General features: G+C 34.9%; 1 protein-coding gene across 2 annotated transcripts in view; it reads right to left on the bottom strand.

Moving 5' to 3' along the window:
- Positions 1-8353: 8353 nt before the first annotated feature.
- Positions 8354-22957, bottom strand: part of lin28aa (lin-28 homolog Aa) — a 32446-nt gene continuing 17842 nt past the window's right edge. For both annotated transcript variants that reach the window (XM_017351455.4, XM_017351454.4), the window contains exon 4: positions 8354-9517. In XM_017351455.4, the coding sequence (XP_017206944.1) occupies positions 9307-9517 (211 nt within the window). In that variant the 3' untranslated portion in view covers positions 8354-9306. The remainder of the gene's footprint in view (positions 9518-22957) is intronic.

Raw genomic sequence — 22957 nt, 5'->3', positions numbered from 1 at the left:
TATTCATTAGCAGTGGTCACAAGAGCGCACGCACTGTAACCAGAGCTTATTATGTCCGTTTTTGTTTTCTGGAAATGGTTCAATTGGTAACAAAACCAGCGCCCACTTACACACTCTTGTATTTTAACTATGATTTTAACCTAACGTGTAGGATTATTGTGCGAACGTAAAGGTACGTACGTCATTAATATTCATAAGGCAAATTATAATAACCGTCAGACCTGAAGTATACGCGCATATACATATATAAATCTTTCGAAAAAGGCTGCTTTTGGATAATATACCTGTCAATAATGAGCTAATCATTTTTAAATATGGTGAAATTATGTAAACAAGAATTTATAACGGCTACAAATTATGTCGACTATGAAAATTCCCACGACTTTGTAACAGTATTGATGTAAAGTTGGGGTCACCAACCTTTTGCTAACCGAAAGCTACTTCTTGGGTACCGATTAGTGTGAAGGGCTACCAGTTATTAAATAACACATTTTTTCTTAATTTACTTTTAATTATATGTTATTATTAATAATTAATAATATTCATCTATGTGAAGACATTGATCATGTTAATGATTTCTCACAGTAGTTGTCAACAATGATTTAACAAGTTAGATAAATATTAATATGCAACACTACATTTGTCTGAAATTGTTTTTAAAGTTTTTTTTTTTATACAGTATATAACTTAAAGTAATTTTCAAATTTACACCAATGCAAGTGTAATTTTAAAACAATACCTATAAAAATATTAGATGCAGCTTACTCATATGTGGTGCTATGGTGAGCTATTTTTAGAACAGGCCCGCGGGCAACTCATGTGAACCTGGCGGGCTACCAGGGCACCAGGTTGGTAACCCCTGATGTAAAGGTTACCGCTATAGGGGTATGAATTTACAGGTTGAACCACAAAAAAAGTTTTAAATTAGATTGAACTGGTATTTGTATGTTTTTTCAGCTTTATAAACTAATTGACATTTTTAGTGGAGCATTAAAAGATTTATTTTTTCGTTTTTTTAATAATTAACACCTGATAATGATGTTTAATGTGTGACTGTGTTCATGAAGTCATTTATGAATAGTGCTGTCTGTATTCATTTATGTAAACATTGTTATCATAAGTAATATTTTATATTATGTCACTTTTATTTTAGGACAGCTTGACGCAGGTATACGTGTACTTTTATATTTATGTGGTGAATGTCCAGAATGCCATGGTTCCTTTGGGTTTAAATGCGAAATGTGAAAAGTGATTGTGTTCTATAAACAAAGTAAAGAAAGAAAGAACGAAAGAAAATAAAAGGAAAGAAAAACAATAGAGAGAAAGAGAGAAAACAAAAAAGTAATGAATGAGAAAGAAAGAAAATAAAAATAAAAAAGAAATGAAAAGAAATAAAAAAGAGAGTAAGAAAGAACAAAAAAGAAAGAAAATAAAAGGAAGAAAAAACTAAAAAAGAAAGAAAATAAAAAGAACAAAAAAAATTAAGGGAAAAAAAAGGAAAACAAATGACTGAGAAAGAATAAAAGAAGATAAAAGGGAGGAAAAACAAAAAAAACTAAAAGGAAAAACAGAAAAGAAACAAAGAAAGTAAGAAAGAACGAAAAAAAAAAGTTAAAGAAAGAAAGGAAGATAAAAGGAAGAAAAAACTAGAAAAGAAGGAAAAGAAAAGAAAGAAAGAAAGAAAGAAAGAGAAAAACTAATGAAAGAAAGAAATAAAAGGAAAGAAAAAATAATGAAATAAAGAAAAAAAACAAAAAACATTGTGACTGAGAAAGAATGAAAGAAAATAAAAGGAAGTAAAAGCGAAAGAAAGAAAGAAAGAAAGAACAAAAGAAAGAAAGAAAGAAAGAAAGAAAGAAAGAAAAAGGAAATAAAAGAAAGAAAGAAAAAAATAAAGAAAGAAAGAAAGAAAGAAAAACAAATGACTGATAAAGAAAGCAAATAAAAGAAAAACTGAAAGAAACAACTACAGAAAATAAAAGGATAGAAAACAAAGCTAAGAAAGAAATTAAATGAAAAACAAAGAAAAGAAATAAAAGGAAATCATAGGAAGAAAAAAAGTAGAAAAACACTAATGAAAGAGAAAGAAAGAAAGAAAGAAAGAAAGAAAGAAAGAAAGAAAATAAAAGGAGGGGAACTAAAAGAAAGAAAAATTTATGAAAGAAAGAACAGGAAGAAAAAAAGAAAGAAAGAAACAAAGAAAGGAAAAATAAAAAAGAAAGAAAAAAATAATGAATGAAAGAAAGAAAGAAAGAAAGAAAGGAAAAATGAAAGAAAGAAAGAAAGAAAGAAAGAAAGGGGAAATGAAAGAAAGAAAAAAATAATGAAAGAAAGAAAGAAAGAAAGAAAGAAAAAGGAAATAAAAGAAAGAAAGAAAAAAATAATGAAAGAAAGAAAGAAAGAAAGAAAGAAAGAAAGAAAGAAAGAAAGAAAAAGGAAATAAAAGAAAGAAAGAAAAAAATAATGAAAGAAAGAAAGAAAGAAAGAAAAAGGAAATAAAAGAAAGAAAGAAAAAAATAATGAAAGAAAGAAAGAAAGAAAGAAAGAAAGAAAGAAAGAAAGAAAGAGGAAATAAAAGAAAGAAAGAAAAAAATAATGAAAGAAAGAAAGAAAGAAAGAAAGAAAAAGGAAATAAAAGAAAGAAAGAAAAAAATAATGAAAGTAAGAAAGAAAGAAAGAAAGAAAGAAAGAAAGAAAGATATACACTCTGGAATTATAGGCATGAAAAAGAAAAGGATGGGGAGAAATCTGACTCCACACAGTTTGGTATCAATTCCAGTTCCTGGAAGGTCGCAGCTCTGCAGTTTAACTCCAACCCTGCTCCAACACACTTACTTGTAGGTTTCAAACATGTCTGTGGACTCAATAAGTTTGATCAGGTGTGTTTAATTAGGGTTGAAACTAAACTGTGCAGAGCTGCGGCCCTCCAGGAACTGCAATTGACACCTGTGCTTTATATTAATAGAAACGATTCCACGTCTCCATATAGCCACTGATTGAAAATAAATATATTCAGTCAAAGTCTGGCAACTAAAAATAAACAGTTTTCAGTATCATCACTACAGATGAATTAAAAGATGCAGTGGATCAGTAATTGTATACCACATGCTGCAAATTAATTCCTGCTGTACTTTAGTTCTTTTTATTGGACCATCATTAATAAGCATTTCACACTCCATCTAGTGGATACACTTCGTATTACAGCCCAACACTAATATAAATAAATACAGTTATTAAGTACAGCTCACGACAAGTGTTCTTCTAACATTCCACTAAATTTATTGAATGACAAAAAGCACAGAAAATGTCACATTACATTCAAATGTTCAAGAAGTGATTCCCAAATCCATCAGGATAGTCAAAAACACCACGAGTACACGTCTAAATGGTGCAACACGTTGTATGATTCTTAGTTTTATAACAAAGAAGCTAACTATTATTGCATGAGGTACTGGATTAGATACCGCAGACGTTTCCAGTTGATTTAACGACATTCTACATATACATTCCTGTTTGATCCACACAAGCATAGTGATGGTACGAAGCTATGATAAAACAATATATTAATATAACTGCATGTGGATTCATGTCTAGCAATCGGATATACCTGAGTTATTTAAAGAGAAAACACTAAAGATGAGGCAAAGTGCAGTGCAGACTTCACGGAAAGCAATATGAATTTCATATCAGCTGATTCTTGAGGTACTTGAGGTAGAAGTCGCAGAGCACATTGCTATAAATAAATACTATGAGTAAAGGCTTCCTTTAATAGGTTTACGTAAACAGTGTGTATATAATATAAGCTATATAGAATTATATTAAATATGAGCCTTTCAGCTCCTCCTGTAAAATGGGAGTAAAAGGCTGTTAAATACATTCCAGAATAACACAGGCAGCTGTTTTCACCATCGGCGCAGGGATGGTGCTCATAAAAGATTAATAACTTATTTCTCTCGCCTTGAAAACCCCTGAGGCACAAATAACAAAATATATCGCTAGCAAAACGTACAGATCAGCAGCATTTAAGACGAGACGGCGAATATTCAAGACTGCAGACTGAAGTTTAGAGATAAAAGCGTGATTGATTATTTACTTTCATGTCTAAAGCCCCGGTCAGATCACACGGTTTTTATTGTCGGTACGAAAGATTGTTATTTTTATTTATTTATTTTTTGATAAACATATGTGCGAGACTACACGTTCCTTTACGATCGGTAATGCCGTGACGTCTACAACAATCGTTATTTCCTAAAGCAGTCACAAGTGTTGATATAACGATATTTCTCATCTCAATTTCAATTTTTTTAATCTTATTTCAATCTCAATAAGCACTGATGCTTGCAGACAATTACCTACATTATTTAAGGGTATTCCTTACGATATGTATATGATCAAACTTATTATTCCTTTTTAATATTAAGATATATGTTTCTTTATTTAACCAGATAAAAACCCATTGAGATCAAGATCTCATTTACAAGGGTGACCAGATATTGTCTTTGAAATCTAAATGTTTATTTTCCTGTCCACCCCCTCGCTTGAACTTGCCACGAATGTGAAGAAGTAAATGAAAGTATATAAGCACTGAGGAAAAATCAGATGCTCAGGACATAATCTTTGAAATAATGACATATTAAAAAATGATGACAGAGGTTTGTGATACAACAATCACACTGAAGCCTTCATTAAGTTTCTATTTTCCTAAGAGCGAAACAAAGAATCCACCTGTATAGTTGAGTAGTAAAAGGCCACAAACATATAATTTGTGTATTTTTCTTGAAAAAAAAATATCTTTATTCATTTATTCAATCATTCATTCATTCATTTTCTTTTCGGCTTACTCCCTGTATTAATCAGGGGTCGCCACAGCGGAATGAACCGCCAACTTATCCAGCATATGTTTAACGCAGCGGATGCCCTTCCAGCTGCAACCCATTACTGGGTACAAACTCATTCACACACACGCTACGGACAATTTAGCTTACCAAATTCACCTGTACCACATGTCTCTAGACTTGTGGGAGAAAAAAATATCTTTTTTAAGCGAATTACGTTTGCTATAATCCTTATCTTAATTCTAATGTATGTTTTGTTGGTCAGTTATCTATAAACAAGAATAACGAATACCATTTAAGGTGATGTGCTTCAAAACAAGTCCGCTATATGCGCCAAAACACGAATTGCTGTGAGATTGTGTTTGTTTGTTAAATGAAATAATAATCTAGCCTAAATAAAATGAAAGTGAAATATTCACAGTTTCAGAGAAGCCGATATTACACTGTTTTCACTATTAATGATGAATTTGAGTACGCAGGAGATGCTTTCACAGCGGCTGTTTCTCAATATGCGTTCTTCAGCGGTCTTGCATCCTCGTGTAACGTCATCATCAGCTGCCAAAGTTCAGTTCTAATACTCAAGACCGCAAGAACAGAGGACATGTGAAACTTCCCGGATGTGTTCTTGATATCGAGGACACATAGATGCAGACTTGAGCACCGAACTCGTGCTAGAAGTCCTAGAAGTCATTGAGACTGGAGGTGGGAAGCGCAGCATTTTATTTAGATTTATTATTAAAGTTCAGAGATATCACTTATTTACCTCAGGAGTTTCCCTGAATGAAACGGTGAATATAAACATTACCATGAACATCTTAATAAAGGAATAAAAACATTAAGGGTGTTTGTTTGCTGAAATTCGTATTAAAATCAGCTTTATTTATATTGTGCAACATATATTTATAATGTTTTTATGCATAGTATATATTTTAAAACAATAAATCCCAGTATAAATGCTGTAATGTTTAAATAATTTTCCGTTAAAAACATGTGAAGGTCATGTGACCATCAGGAAGAACGCAGCATCTCATTTCTCAGAGGAAGCATTCTCTGCCCTCGCGGTCTCCTGAGTTTGTTCTTCCGAGGACACCTGGCAAGACCGGTAACCACTTTGCGTTCTTGGAACTGAGAAACAGCCAATGTATTCACGTCACTGAACATGTTCCCAGATTACCTCGAAAGAACAAACTCAGTCGGAAGGATGAAAGAACTCAGAAACTCGCTGTGAGAATGGAGATGTCTGCATGCCAGTCTGTCAGATAAAATTGCTTAAATTTGATTTTAGAAAAGGTTGGTAAAGTTTGCATAACCAATGATTAATCGTATCCAGCCATAAATAAATATGCAGCCTATATTTGATTACCTGACTGGCGCATTAACGACAGCACCCACTGAGATAACCGAGAAATGATGTGCTTCTATTGCACATGACGGAACTTGTGGTGAAAAACGAGAAAAAAATTTAACAATTTAGACTTTCTGCAATGGTGTCATGAGGCGTCGCAGGCATAGTCTCGGTTGTTGTGAACTATGGCACATTTCATGAGAATAAGCTTGTGTCACGACGTCCATTTGTCGTTTACGAATCTACAACACCCTATGTCAAGAAAATCATGCCGAAATCATGACAAATTTGTGTGATCTGACCGGGGCTTGATATAGCACAGATAATAACTATAGTGACAGAGTAAAAATAAGCCGCCGGTAAAGCGGTTTAACATTCATTTGGTCCCTGCCGATCAGGACAGTCTGTTGCAAAACAAACGGGAGACTGCCAAATCCTGAATTCAAACCCAAAACCACTAAAATCCTCTCATAAACAAGCATCAAGAGATGCGAGAAACATTCAAATGTAGCAAAAGGCAAGATTAAAATGTTTGTTTTGAGTTCAAGACAACTCCAGATGAGGTAGAAAACACTGGATATGAGATATAAACCACTGTAGTATCACATCAGTACATCCTGAGTAGCTCAATTCCTGAGCGTTAAGAGTGTTCACATCAAGACTGAGAAATATAACCATAAACACACACTCTGCTTGTTCAAACTACTTATTTAAATTGAGCTGAATCACACAATTCTTGAGTTTGTTATGGGGCAACTTAATCGGTTTATGTTCAATCCACTTAAATTTGTAAAAACTACTAAGCTAACTTAATTCCTTCATGTTGTCCCAACTCAAATCGATTTTGTGGAACCCAGAGTTTTGTCCACAGTGCACAATTCTGAGCATCATCAAAGAATATATGTTTTTAACTAAAATAACCTGTGGGAGTTTCTATATCGGGCATCACAGTGGCGCAGTGGGTAGCACAATCGCCTCACAGCAAGAAGATCACAGATTCAAGCCTCAGCTGGGTCTGTTGACATTTCTGTGTGGAGTTTGCAAGTTCTCCCCATGTTCACGCTCCGGTTTCCCCCACAAGTCCAACACATGCATTAAATGGGAACTGAATAAGCTAATTGTCCATAGTGTATGAGTGTGAATGAGAGTGTATGGGTGTTTCCCAGTGATGGGTTGCAGCTGGAAGGGCATCTGCTGTGTACAACATATGCAGGATAAGTTGGCGGTTTATTCCCCTGATTAATAAAGGGACTTAGCCGAAAAGAAAATGTATGAATGAATGAGTTTCTGTATCAGGGATGCCCAAACTTTCTCTTATGAAGGGCCAAAATCCAAACTTCATTAAGGGCTGTGGGCTGCAAACTGCATAACGTTAAAGTTGCCATGAGTAATTTCCTAATTTATTTTGCTAATATTTAAAAATAAAATAGAAAACATTGCTTTATAGGAACTAATATATAAATGTATTATATATATATAATGACTGTATTACTGTAGTCATTGCATTAGCCGGCAGCTAGCTCTCTGTAGCTCTTACATGGTCTCCCATTGAAGCTAAGCAAAGCTGAGGCTGGTCAGTATCTGGATGGAAGACCAGCTAGGTTGCTGCTGGAACTGTTGTTAGTAAGGCCAGCAGGGGGCGCTTAACCTGCAGTCTGTGTGGGTCCTAACGCCCCAGTATAGTGAAGGGGACTCTATACTACTCAATGAGAGGTCCTGACTCTGTGGTCATTAAAAATCCCAGGATGTCCTTTGAAAAAGTGTAGGGGTTTATCCTGGGCAAATTTGCCCACCGACCTCTGTCATCATGGCCTCCTAACCATCCCTATATCATTGATGGCTTTTCTCCTCTACACCAATCAGCTGGTGTGCGGTCTGGCGCAATATGGCTGACGTCACGTCATCCAGGTGGATGCTGCACACTGGTGGTGGATGAGGAGGTTCCGCAAGTTGTGTAAAGCTTTGAAAAGCGCTATATAAATGTAAAAAATTATTATTATTTATAATAATAATAATAATTATTATTATTATTATTAAAAAAAAAAAAAAATCCCATTTATTAAACAATGGAGTTCAATGCCGAAAACACAAGTCAAGCTTTTGCATTGATTTGCTCGCGATGTTTTGTGTCCTCTATCCGAGAGACAGTGTTTACTTTTATTTTTAAATCTGATTTATTTGTAACACTTAATTGAAGGATTTAATTTTAGTTTGCTTTTACTTAACAATAAAAGGTCACATTAAATTCAAAATGGGGCATCACGGTGGCAAAGTAGGGAGCATGATCGCCTCACAGCAAGAAAGGTCGCTGGTTTGAGTCTTAGCTGGGTCAGTTGGCATTTCTGTGTGGAGTTTGCCTGTTCTCCCAGAGTTGGCGTGGTTTTCTGTGATGCATTTTGGGATTTATTAACTTAAACACAGAACATCCACTATGGTTTTGGATGCCACTACACATGGCTGCTCCCTAAAATAGTGCACAATTTAAGGCTATAGGGGCGATTGTGGATACAGCCTGTGTGATGCTGTGAAGCTACACTGTAAATATCTGTAAATAAGCAGTTTTCTGTGTTTTGTGATTGAGGTTTATTTATGCTTGTGAGTTGCATTATGGGAGCTTGATCTTTCTTCCAACAACTTTTAACCTTGAAAAGTTTGACTTTTTATGACCATTTATTATAGTTTACCGTGATTCATTGTCTGGGTTGGTGTTGTATATTACACTACAAACACCTTGTAATGAACGGCAGCACATTTTCTGTTATTTTACACACTCTTGATATTATTTCTTATACATTATATTATTCTAAACCTCTAAAAGTCACTTTGTTCAACTGTAGAAGTGAATTTTCTACATCAAAAGTGGACAGAGCAGAGATCAACATCCCATAATTCAATTCACAACCACAAATAAGCGGAAAACACATAAATACGGCAACTGTTAATAAGCAGATGTTTCTGAGAGGGTATATTCATCATTCTTGATGTGAACACACCTTCAAACCATTAAAAAAGGATATGAAAGTCATGTTCTCCTTGCTTATTTAGACCTGAGGAAGTTCCAGCAGCAGCATTATGCATGTGTGTTTATCCAGTGCAGTGGTGTGTGATTGGTTTTCAAGCGTGGTGTCAGTCGGTGGCTGGTGGTGAATGATTTTGATCCGCTTCCTCTTGTTTCTGACCCGCAGACTTTCCCTGAGAGCCTTGTGTCGACTGCTGGGCTTTGACGGGGCAGTTTGCCACCATGTGTGCGACACTTTGGCAGAAATGGCATCTTTTGGGTTGGGGAGGAAGTTTGCACTCCTTGGCGTGGTGGTCCAGACCGCCACAGTTGTAGCACCTGCGGAAACAATGCAAGAATTTTCACATTAATAAAGAAGTACAGATGAAATCAAAACTAGCCATTTTGAGTTTGTTAGCTCTCATTGCTAGTGTTGTGCTGAACAATTCATCTGTGCATGTCATTAGCCCCTTTCACACATACAGACCTTTCCGGAAAATTGAAAGGTTGTATGTGTGAACAGGTCCTTTTTGAAAATACCGGTAAATTCGTTCTGGCTATTTTCCGGAAAGAGAAGTTGTAACATTACTGGCAATTTGCCGGAATGCTGCGCTGTGTGAATGCAGAAGGAAGATTCCCGTAATAAGCGCGTGCACGTCTAGAACGTGCTGACGTGAGACGTCTGCTTTAGCCAATCACAACAGTCAGACGCATTTACGTCCGCGCGATTTGTGAGAATAAAAACTTTTGAATATTTTTCCAGACACATTTAGCTGCTAGAAGTTAGTCAGATCACGTTTATATGTTCTTCTTAATGCCAACTGTGTAAATAATCATCGATGAGATGCTTATGATAAGCCGTTGTTTGTTTACCTTCAAGCTTTGCGTGTGCCTGTGAAACAGCCTGTGAGCGCCTGCACACGCACATATTATGAACATCTCGACATGCGAAAGTGATCCTGCGAAAGTTGTTCACAATATTGATCATCCACAGAGTTTGTAATTTAGTCAAATGTTTACAAATACAAGCGCAGCCGTTTAAAGCTCATTTGTGGTGAATGATGTCAGAATTTACCGGTATTTTGGAATGGATGTGTGAATGCTCTTTTCTGGAAAATTTCCGTAACGTCCTCGCCTGTGTGAACAGCGCTTTTTTGAATATACCGGTAAAGTCGTTCCGGAAATTTTCCAGATATTCCAGATATTTTCCAGATATCACTGTGTGAAAGGGGCTATTGACAAAAACAATAGTTTGCTCTTGTGATCTTTAATTGAAATCTGAAAATTCACTTCCTGTTTGTTTAGATTACGTCTGTTTGAGGTATTGGGTGTGGCTAACATCTATAAACACGCCCCTCCAGCTGTCAGTTTTGACAACAACCCGAAATGATGAGCAGGAGGAGTCTGTTAGGTGGTAATAACTCTCCCCAAACCCTTTTCCTGATCTTTCTGAATGAAACGCCTACTTTGCTACATCCAATCAGCTCACAGTTGAGAAAAACAAGCCACGCCCACTGTTTTCTCATTTTGGGCTCTATTTTGACGATCCATGCGCAAAGTGCAAAGCACTTGCAGAAGTCTGGAGATGCACAAATTAGTATTTTAACAAACAAAGCACATGTTTTAAAGGGCACCTATTTACCCCTTTTTTAAGATTTAGGCCCAATCCCAATTCTACCCCTTAGCCCTTCCTCTTACCCCTACCCTTCGTTTTGTGCGTGCACGCCAAGGGGCGTATTTAAACGAAGATTTTTCAAGACCACACTTGAAACCAAGGGGCAAGAAAAATTTCCCAGAATACCTCAGCAACAGCTGCACCCGAAAGTAAGACACATGTCTTAATATATTCTTAACCACGTTCATGTTTTACCGTCATTCTTAAAAAAAAAAAACGCTAAAAAAAATATAGATAAATTTTGCAATCTATAATCCCTCATAATAACTCCTGTACAGCAGTCCCACAACATTCAGACACTCGATGACACTGGAATACCCAGTCAGAAAAGTCTAGTGGCTGTCAATGAGCTTTTTACAGTGTCTTCTATAATGTTAATGCTGTTTTTGGTGTGTTTACATTGATGAACATGGCCACTGTGTAAATGCACAGTACAGTTACGATCTCATTGCCACATTAGATCATTATGATAACATAATATATGCCTTCAGTGATCTCCTGAAGATAAATACCAACAAATAACACAACTGGAATCACTCCAGCAGCCGCCATCATCTGATCTCATATGAAGTAAGAAATCACGAGGACAAGATGATGTGTGCAGGTGCTGTAGTGCTGTCCCAATTCTTAAGGCTGATTTATACTTCTGCGTCAAACGCCGGCGTATGCTACGGTGCTGACGCATAGCCCTTCGCTGTGGCCGTCGGCGTCACTGACGTGCACCTCTCAAAAAATTTAACTACATTTTCGCAATGACGCGTTTCGCAAGCTCTGTGATTGGTCGGCTTGGTAGCACTGACGAGTCTGGGCGGGACCGAGAGCCGCGTGAATGGTGCGAGCCTGATGGAGCGATTGTTTACAAGTGTGAAGTCCCGAGAAGGAGCTCCGAATGGAAAGTTTTGTTTTGTGTTTACCTCATAGTTAAAGTTGTTGCACGTCCGCCGGTTCCTGCCTCAAAATGAGCGAGTTTGAGCCACTTGTACATCCCGGAAGTGTTCAGGAAAGCAAAACAGCAGCGGAGAAAAATTTGACACAGAGGAACATTTACACCTCACTGCCAACTAGCGTTTCGGAAGTGTTAATGCAGACCAACAGAGACAGCGCGCAGAAGTATAAATGCACAGCAACGCGCGTTGCCTGCGCCGTGGGTCTCGCCGGTCACTTGATGCAGAAGTATAAACCAGGCTTTAGGGGGAAATTTTGAAGCCCTTCCCCTTAACCCTCGGTTGTAAGGGCCAAGGGGAAGGGGTACAAAAATAGAATTGGGATTGGGCCTTAAGATGCCTTTTGTGTCTCCAGAATGTGTCTGTAACGTTGCAGCTCAAAACACCCATCAGATTATTGATTATAGCTTTCAGAACAGTAGAATGTTCTGCTCTGAACACGCTGTAGCTGTTTTCGTGGCCTGTGCCTTAAATGCTAGTTCTCCCCACCCACCATTCCGAGTCTATTTGAGCGTATGTTCAATATTTGGTGATAATGACACCACTGCCTGCCTTTTCTGCCTCTTTTCGACCCACAGTGTTACTCAGTATGGATGTCGCATCAAACATTCAAACGTTACCACTCTGGTCACATTACGCCCCATTCACACGGGGCTTCAGCGTCAACGCTTGACTGAAGGCGTGTCTGAAGTTAGGGCTGAAGCAATCGTCATAAAGCGTTAGCCAATGAAATTCAGTCAGCAATAGGCCACTGAGCTGGTGGATTTGCATACAGCGATCTGATTGGCTGACGCTTCCGTTGGCGCTTGAAAAGTTGAGCTAGTCCCAACTTCTGCAGCGAGCAACGCTTCTGAAGCGGTGCCGACGGATCCACAATACAGTTCGGCAACGCCTGACGGCACCCATTCAAAGTGAATGGGAAGCGTTGACGCTGACGCCCCATGTGAATGGGGCGTTATTGTGGCTTTGAGGCTCCATGGGATTAAATTTACTGACCAGAGTTATTTAAAATGACACTTTATTACAACATATATTAATTATAAATATATTAATAATTTAATAAATATATTTAAAAATATCAAATTACATACAATTATTAAAAGGACAAATTCTGGACCTTTTGGCCATGGGGAGTTCGTTCGAACAACCCGAACCCTACTGGCTATGGGCATGGACGTTGAACATTGAAGTTGGCCTGATTATTTACGCTTTTAAAATTCCTCAATCTTTCTTCCAACAACCTTTTAACATTGAAAAATTTTAAAAAGTGATCATTTATTAATGTTTTTGATAGTTTAAAGTGCTATATTGTCTAGTTTGTGGTGTATATTATGCTACTAACACCTTGTAATAAACTGCAGCACATTCTCTGTTATTTTACACACTTATACTCATAATTTCTTATACAATAAATCCTTTCAACCCATTTGAATAACAATAAAAGTTAAACTGTAGTGTTGAATTTTCAACATCAAAAGCTAACAAAACAGCTCCCATAATGCAATTCACCACCGTAAACAAACAGTTGTGAATCACAAAACATGTAAACTGTTAATACACAGATATTGTTTACAGTGTACATTGATGAATTTCTGCCCAGGCTGTCAATTGTTTACACAAAATGATTTGGGGGCAGGTCGTGTGTGCAGATCCAGTGGCATATGGGTGTTGTTTTGGGCATTGATGTCCACTCAGCTGAGGTCATGTGGGTGACGGCAGGGCACAGGGGACATTTGGGGGACGTTAAAAGTGGTTTATAGGCACTGACCCGAGGCCTTCTTTAGCACCGTGTGGGGTTTGGACGGACAGCAGGCGGTGCGTGCAGAAGGCAATGACGCCCTTTGTTTGGAAAAAAAGGCTGCAGCGGCAACCTATGAACTATGACCTCTCGCAGCCCAAACTCCCCACCCAGTCCCTAAACGCATGCGGTTTCCATGGTGATCCTGACCTCTGACCCCTCTTGGCCACCTTCATCTGTTATCAATTAAATAAACTGCAACGTTTTCTCCTCTACATCCTGAAATCGTAGCAGGGCTGAATGATAAACACATATTTGCTTTTAAGTGTTCTTAGTTTCTGGTGAGAATTGTATTGTAGTGTTGTTTACATTTAAAAAATAAAAAGATGATGTGAAGTTTATGAAATGTGGCCACAAATCCAGTGTGGACGGGTATATTTTTGGAAATAGCCATAAATATTGAGTGATCTCTTTACTTTTATGCCAAAAATGATTAGATTATTAAGAAAATATCATGTTTTATCATTATAAAAATATGTATGAAATGAGTATAATATAAAAATATATGAAAATATCATTATTTTAAAAATTTGAACCATAATTGCATCAAAACTCATATTTTGATTAGTAATGTGCATTTTTGGGAACATAATTTGGACAAATTTACATGTGATTTTCTCAGTTTATCTCGGCCACATGTTCTCTTATGTTCTCTTGTCCAGTGTGGATGGGTCTATTTTTGGAAATAGGCATAAAATATTACATGATCTCTTTATTTTCATGTCAAAAAAGATTAGATTAGTAAGTAAATATAATTTTTCTTTCAGTGGTTTTTACTAAAGTCTACAGTAAATGCATCAAAACTGAAATTTTGATTATTAATGTGCATTTATAAGAACATAATATGAACAAATTTATCTGTGATTTTCTCAGTATATCTCAGCCACATATTTACCTATCTTAACAAACCATATATTTATTTATATATGATGTTTAGGAAATGTGGCCACAAATCTAGTGCTAATGGGTTTATTTTGAAATATAGCCATAAAATATTGAGTGATCTCTTTACTTTTATGCCAAAAATTTGTATATTATTAAGGAAATATAATATTTCTTAAAGTTATTTTGAACATTTTAACCGTAACTGCATCTTATCTTGATTTTAGATAATGTGCATTTCTGAGAACATAATTTGGACAAATTTACATGTGATTTTCTCAGTATATCTCGGTCACATATTCTCCTATCTTAACAAACCATACATTTATTTATTTATATGATCTGTTTATGAAATGTGACCACAAATCCAGTGTGGACGGGTATATTTTTGGAAATACCATAAAATATTGAGTGATCTCTTTACATTTATGCCAAAAATGATTAGATTATTAAGCAAATATCATATTTCTTCAAATTATTTAAGAAATTTGTACCATAATTGTATCAAAACTCATATTTTGATTAGTAATGTGAATTTTTGGGAACATAATTTGGACAAATTTACATGGGATTTTCTCAGTTTATCTCGGCCACATGTTCTCTTATGTTCTCTTGTCCAGTGTGGATGGGTCTATTTTTGGAAATAGCCGTAAAATATTACATGATCTCTTTATTTTCATGTCAAAAAAGATTAGATTAGTAAGTAAATATAATTTTTCTTTCAGTGGTTTTTACTAAAGTCTACAGTAAATGCATCAAAACTGAAATTTTGATTATTAATGTGCATTTATAAGAACATAATATGAACAAATTTATCTGTGATTTTCTCAGTATATCTCGGCCACATATTTACCTATCTTAACAAACCATATATTTATTTATATATGATGTTTAGGAAATGTGGCCACAAATCCAGTGCGAATGGGTTTATTTTGAAATATAGCCATAAAATATTGAGTGATCGCTTTACATTTATGCCAAAAATGAGTATATTATTAAGGAAATATAATATTTCTTAAAGTTATTTTAAACATTTTAACTGTAAATGCATCTTACCTTGATTTTTGATAATGTGCATTTCTGAGAACATAATTTGGACAAATTTACATGTGATTTTCTCAGTATATCTCGGTCACATATTCTCCTATCTTAACAAACCATACATTTATTTATTTATATGATCTGTTTATGAAATGTGACCACAAATCCAGTGTGGACGGGTATATTTTTGGAAATACCATAAAATATTGAGTGATCTCTTTACATTTATGCCAAAAATGATTAGATTATTAAGCAAATATCATATTTCTTCAAATTATTTAAGAAATTTGTACCATAATTGTATCAAAACTCATATTTTGATTAGTAATGTGAATTTTTGGGAACATAATTTGGACAAATTTACATGGGATTTTCTCAGTTTATCTCGGCCACATGTTCTCTTATGTTCTCTTGTCCAGTGTGGATGGGTCTATTTTTGGAAATAGCCGTAAAATATTACATGATCTCTTTATTTTCATGTCAAAAAAGATTAGATTAGTAAGTAAATATAATTTTTCTTTCAGTGGTTTTTACTAAAGTCTACAGTAAATGCATCAAAACTGAAATTTTGATTATTAATGTGCATTTATAAGAACATAATATGAACAAATTTATCTGTGATTTTCTCAGTATATCTCGGCCACATATTTACCTATCTTAACAAACCATATATTTATTTATATATGATGTTTAGGAAATGTGGCCACAAATCCAGTGCGAATGGGTTTATTTTGAAATATAGCCATAAAATATTGAGTGATCGCTTTACATTTATGCCAAAAATGTGTATATTATTAAGGAAATATAATATTTCTTGAAGTTATTTAAAACATTTCAACTGTAAATGCATCCTACCTTGATTTTTGATAATTAGCATTTCTGAGAACATAATTTGGACAAATTTACATCTGATTTTCTCAGTATATCTCGGTCACATATTCTCCTATCTTAACAAACCATACATTTATTTATTTATATGATATGTTTATGAAATGTGACCACAAATCCAGTGTGAACGGGTATATTTTTGGAAATACCATAAAATATTGAGTGATCTCTTTACATTTATGCCAAAAATTATTAGATTATTAAGCAAATATCATATTTCTTCAAATTATTTAAGAAATTTTTACCATAATTGCATCAAAACTCATATTTTGATTAGTAATGTGCATTTTTGGGAACATAATTTGGACAAATTTACATGTGATTTTCTCAGTTTATCTCGGCCACATGTTCTCTTATGTTCTCTTGTCCAGTGTGGATGGGTCTATTTTTGGAAACTGGCATAAAATATTACATGATCTCTTTATTTTCATATCAAAAAAGATTAGATTAGTGAGTAAACATCATGTTTCTTTCAGTGGTTTTTACTGAAGTCTACAGTAAATGCATCAAAACTGAAATTTTGATTATTAATGTGCATTTATAAGAACATAATTTGAACAAATTTACATGTGATTTTCTCAGTATATCTCGGCCACATGTTTACCTATCTTAACAAACCGTATATTTATTTATTTATTTATATATATATATATATATATATATATATATATATATATATATATATATATATATATATATATATATATATATATATATATATATGTTTATAAAATGTGGCCACAAATCCAGTGCGGATGGGTTTATTTTTGTAAACAGCGATAAAATATTGAGTGATCTCTTTACTTTTATGCCAAAAAGGATTAGATTAGTAAGTAAATATTACATTTCTTTAAGTTATTGTAAACATTTAAGCATAAATGCATCAAAACTCACATTTTGATTAGTAATGTGCATTTCTAAGAACAAAATTTAGACAAATTTAAATGCGATATTTCTCAGTAATTAGATTTTTTTTTTTTAGGTTATCTCGGCCACATATTCTCCTACCTAAACAAACCATACATTTATGTATGAAAGCTCCAGGGTCACATATTTAGGTTGCAGAAATTGTTTTATTTTTTTATTATTTATTTTTATCCTGTTGTTTTATTCTTATTATTATTCATTCATTCATTTTCTTTTCGGCTTAGTCCCTTTATTAATTCAGGGTCGCCACAGCGGAATGGACCGCCAACTTATCCAGCACGTTTTTACACAGTAGATGCCCTTCCAGCCGCAACCCATCTCTGGGAAACTATTATTATTATGATTATTATTAGTTTTATTTTCATGTTATCTTTGCATGTTTTGTGTATATATTTAGATATTTATTATTTCTATACTTATTTAGTGTATAATCATGTTTTCTTGATAATTTAATGTGATTTTTCATGGCACGTTATGTATATCTATATGTATCAGTATTATTTACAGTTATAGTCAGAATTATTCGCCCCGCTGTATATTTTTTCCCAATTTCTGTTTAATAAAAAGATTTTTTTCAACAAAATAGTTTTAATACCTCTTTTCTAATAACTGATTTTTTTAATCTTTGCCATGATGACAGCACATAGTATTTGACAAGATATTATTCAAGACCTTCGCATTCAATTTAAAGGGAGTTTAAAGGCTTAACTAGGTTAATCAGGGTAATTAGGCAAGTTATTGTTTAATGATAGTTTGTTCTGTAGACAATCGAAACAAATATTGTTTAAGGGGGCTAATATTATTGAGCAAATGTTTGTTTTTCTTTTTATTAAAAACTGCTTTTATTCAAGCTAAAATAAAACAAATAAGACTTTCTACAGAAGAAAAAATCTTACAGAAATACTGTGAAAATTTCCTGAATCTGTTAAACATCATTTTGGAAATATAAAAAAACAAAACAAAGTTAAAAAAAAAAGGGCGGCGTATAATTCTGAACTCAACTGACCTCAAATAAAATACAGAAATACATTTTTAAATGATATACTATGTCCTCGTACGTGTGTCAAAAGGGACTTGATTGCATTTAATAACTTTAATTTACATTTTCATCAAATTGTAACAACATGCAATCAAAAGGTCTCTGCGTTTAGCTCTATTCCTGTTTTAAACATACTAAATTGTACTTTTCCACAAGGATGTTTTGAGGAAAACAGTGAATGTAAATGCAGCCATTCTACTGAGCTAAATGAATAATCATGATGGACAGATGTGGCTCTTCTTAAAGTGGAAATGGGCTCCAGGGACGTATCGAACAGGCCTCACAAGACCTTTTGAGAACACAACTGTCAACACAGAGTCTTTCACAATAATCTGAATAGGCTGAGGCCTCTAACTTACGTATGCACCCAAGGTTTATTTTTGTACTATTTGGGTTTCGGAAACCAGCTCATTGATAGTATATGCCTTAGTTTTTGCGAAATACATTGCTCCGGGTACGTTTTGTTGGACATTTCAGATGATAAATCCACTAGAGGGTGCTGTCTACATTTGTGCAAATCTGAAATATGCTACTTGCGTAAGATTTTGTTGCACATTTCAGATGACAACTCCACTAGAGGGTGGTGTGTACATTTCTGAGAATCAGAAAAAAACGTTACTTGGGTTATGTTTGTTGTATATATCAATGGCAAATCCACTAGAGGGCGCAGTGTACATTTCTGCGATTCAGAAAAAAACGTTACTTAGGTTATGTTTGTTGTATATATTAATGGCAACTCCACTAGAGGGCGCTGTGTACATTTCTGTAATTCAGAAAAAAAACGTTACTTAGGTTATGTTTGTTGTATATATCAATGGAAAATCCACTAGAGGGCGCTGTCTACAGTTTTGCGAATAAAAAAAACGTTACTTAGGTTATGTTTGTTGTATATATTAATGGCAACTCCACTAGAGGACGCTGTGCACATTTCTGCGATTTAGAAAAAAACGTTACTTAGGTTATGTTTGTTGTATATATCAATGGCAAATCCACTAGAGGGCGCAGTGTACATTTCTGCGATTCAGAAAAAAAACGTTACTTAGGTTATGTTTGTTGTATATATTAATGGCAACTCCACTAGAGGGCGCTGTGTACATTTCTGTGATTCAGAAAAAAAACGTTACTTAGGTTATGTTTGTTGTATATATCAATGGAAAATCCACTAGAGGGCGCTGTCTACAGTTTTGCGAATAAAAAAAACGTTACTTAGGTTATGTTTGTTGTATATATTAATGGCAACTCCACTAGAGGGCGCTGTGCACATTTCTGCGATTTAGAAAAAAACGTTACTTAGGTTATGTTTGTTGTATATATCAATGGAAAATCCACTAGAGGGCGCTGTCTACATTTTTGCGAATAAAAAAACGTTACTTAGGTCATGTTTGTTGTATATATTAGATGGCAAATCTACTATAGGGCGCTGTTTACATTTCTGCGATTCAGAAAAAAACGTTACTTGGGTTATGTTTGTTGTATATTTTAGATGGCAAATCCATTATAGGGCCCTGTTTACATTTCTGCGATTCAGAAAAAAACGTTACTTGGGTTATGTTTGTTGTATATATCAGATGGCAAATCCACTAGAGGGCGCTGTGTACATTTCTGCGAACAAGAAAAAAAAACATTACTGGGGTTATGTTTGTTGTACATTTCACATGACAACTCCACTAAAGGGTGCTGTCTACATTTGTGCGAATCTGAAATACACTAGTAGTATGCTTTGTTATACATTTCAGAGGACAAATCCATCAGAGGGCGCTGTGTACATTTTTGCAAATGTGAAATACATTAGGATAAATCCACAAAAGGGCTCTGTGTACATTTGTGTGAATCTGAAATACGCTAGTTAGGGTATGTTTGTACATTTCAGATGGTAAATCCACTAGATGCTGCTGTCTACATTTTTTGCAAATCTGTAATATATTACTTAAGGTTCGTTTTGTTGTGCGTTTTAAATACACATCCTTCTTGTACATATTCATAAGAAGGCGGAGCTTGTCATACAGATGACCTAGCGAAAACACTGACCTAAACCATTCCTTAAACCAATAGTGTTTTTAAAAGCAAACGTAAGAGAAAAAGAGTACTGCGATTGCATAGTTTTACCTTGATTTTACATTGCTTTATCTCTTTTACGAAAGTGTGTTTCACCGGTTTTGGACCTGATTGATCCGCATCACAGTACATCATACAAAGTGAGCCACGAACAAACTGACCACGCCAGAAAATTTGTTCATATGGAAATAGATAGGTGACGCAAACATAATCAATTACAAATCATCGACACTGTTAAGCTTATTTATTGTATTTATTTTATGTGGTGCAACTTGGGCAACCTTATTGGTCGATAATATGATCCTGTAAATATCATTAGTGTGAAAAGGAACAAAAGGTATGTCAAACTGCCCTCTAGTGTTCATTTTACCAAGAAACTGTTGTCAAACGTATGTTGAAAAAGTGTTTTGCCGTTTTACAAAAATGTAGGCTAAAGCATTAGCAAATAGTGAGTTCATTATTTATTAAGCATTAACTCTACATTAATAGAGATTAGTACGTAGTTTTGTTTTGCTGTACATTTCAGAAGACAACTCCACTAGAGGGCGCTGTCTACATTCTGCAAAACTGAAATCCAGTCCTAAGGATATGTTTGTTGTACATTTCAGGTGACAAATCCACTAGAGGGTGCTGTTGACATTTTTGCAAATCTGAAATACATTACTTAAGGATTGTTTTCCTGTGCGTTTGATACACATCCTTCTTGTAAATATTCATGAGAAGGCGGAGCTTGTCATCCAGACGACCTAGCGAAACACTGACCTGAACCATTCCTTAAACCAATAGTGTTTTTAAAAGCAAACGTAAGAGAAAAGAGCACTGCAATTGCATAGTTTTACCTTGATTTTACATTGCTTTATCGCTTTTACGGAAGTGTGTTTCACCGGATTTGGACCTGATCACAGTACATCATACAAAGTGAGCTACGAACAAACTGACCACGCCAGAAAATTTGTTCATATGGAGATAGATAGGTGACGCAAACATAATCAATTACAAATCATACTGTTAAAGCTGATTTACGGTATTTACTTGATGTCGTGCAACTTTATTCATCGATAATATGATCCTGTAAATATAATTAGCGTTAAAAAGAACAAAAGTAATGATTGTGTTTTCATGCTTTATTAACGAATAATTTTTCATTCATAACTAAACCAGTCATTTAAGAATAGTGTGTGTGTTTTTTAAGATCATTGAGGATGTGTAAGTAAATGATTAACAAAACTATTCAAATCAACATTTGCATATCTTATTATTCAGGCATATATTATGGTTTCCGCTACATCCATTTTTCCATGGCGGGGCGCCACACAAAAATTCATCCCGCCACGGCTACATTACAGCTTCTTATTTAAAATATTCTGTCGTTTTTTAAATAGCGGGTTAAAATCACACTGAAATCGTATTAAAAGGTAAGTGAATAATAACACCGCAAACTTTTCTGTGACCGTAGTAGTGCTGTGCGTTTTGTTTAACCCTTTAAGGTGACGTGCTGACTGACTGACTGGTGCGTGAGAACTGCAAACACGGCGTAGCTTTCAGTTATGATGAACACGGTTTCCATAATTATACTTTATTTATAGATAAAGGTATATGGCTCTGCATATAATGACTTTACCTTGCTGGAGTTTATAGCCGATCACTTTACTTCAGGATGCATTAATGCCACGGTCCGCTCCACAAGTCTATCAGAGACATTCATAAATATTCCTAGCAAATCTAATGAATGTTGGAGACATACTCGGTACTTAAACGCACTAAATCACACTTTAGCAGCGTTTATTTGAGGGCGTGCAAGAAAATCTGCACTTGAACAGCGCATATTTGAGGGCACGCAAGACATTTTGAGCACGAACCGAGAAAATCGGCGCTCAAGCAGAGATTGACATGCTCGTAGGCTATTACATGAACGCTATCTCGACTTAATACTGCGCCCATGATATTTGTCAATGAAATACCGCCACATGTAGTGGTAGATCTGTGTAAAATGGCCAACAGAGCCTGCCACCACAGCTGGAAAAAATCCTAGAGGAAACACTGTATAGTAATAGTTACTTTATATGTTAATAAACTTTAATAACTCCACTTCATCCAGTTTTGTGACCTTATCTAATGTGAGGACTATGTATGCTTTGTAAATCCCTTATATTAGTGCTTAATAAATGATTCATAGTGTGCAGTTATTCTAAAGTGTTAACAAATAATTAAAAGAGTGCAATAATAACTAGATTCTTAAAGTTTGAGAACAAACTTTAAGGCTGGCTTGTGAAAGCCTGATGGTAATAGTTTATTTAGTTTAAACAGTTTTAAAAAGTATGAAAAGAAAGATAGATAGATAGATAGATAGATAGATAGATAGATAGATAGATAGATAGATAGATAGATAGATAGATAGATAGATAGATAGATAGATAGATAGATAGATAGATAGATAGATAGATGGATGCATGGATGGTGTGCTAGCATAAGTCAAACAAGTCAACCCCCGCTTCTCTACGATGTTCTGATACTAAGATAAAGCTGCTGT

This window comes from Danio rerio, chromosome 16, assembly GCF_049306965.1.
Source record: "Danio rerio strain Tuebingen ecotype United States chromosome 16, GRCz12tu, whole genome shotgun sequence".
Lineage (NCBI taxonomy): Eukaryota > Metazoa > Chordata > Actinopteri > Cypriniformes > Danionidae > Danio > Danio rerio.
Note: the sequence above shows the minus strand (reverse complement) of the source record. Positions and strands in the feature narration are given on the sequence as shown.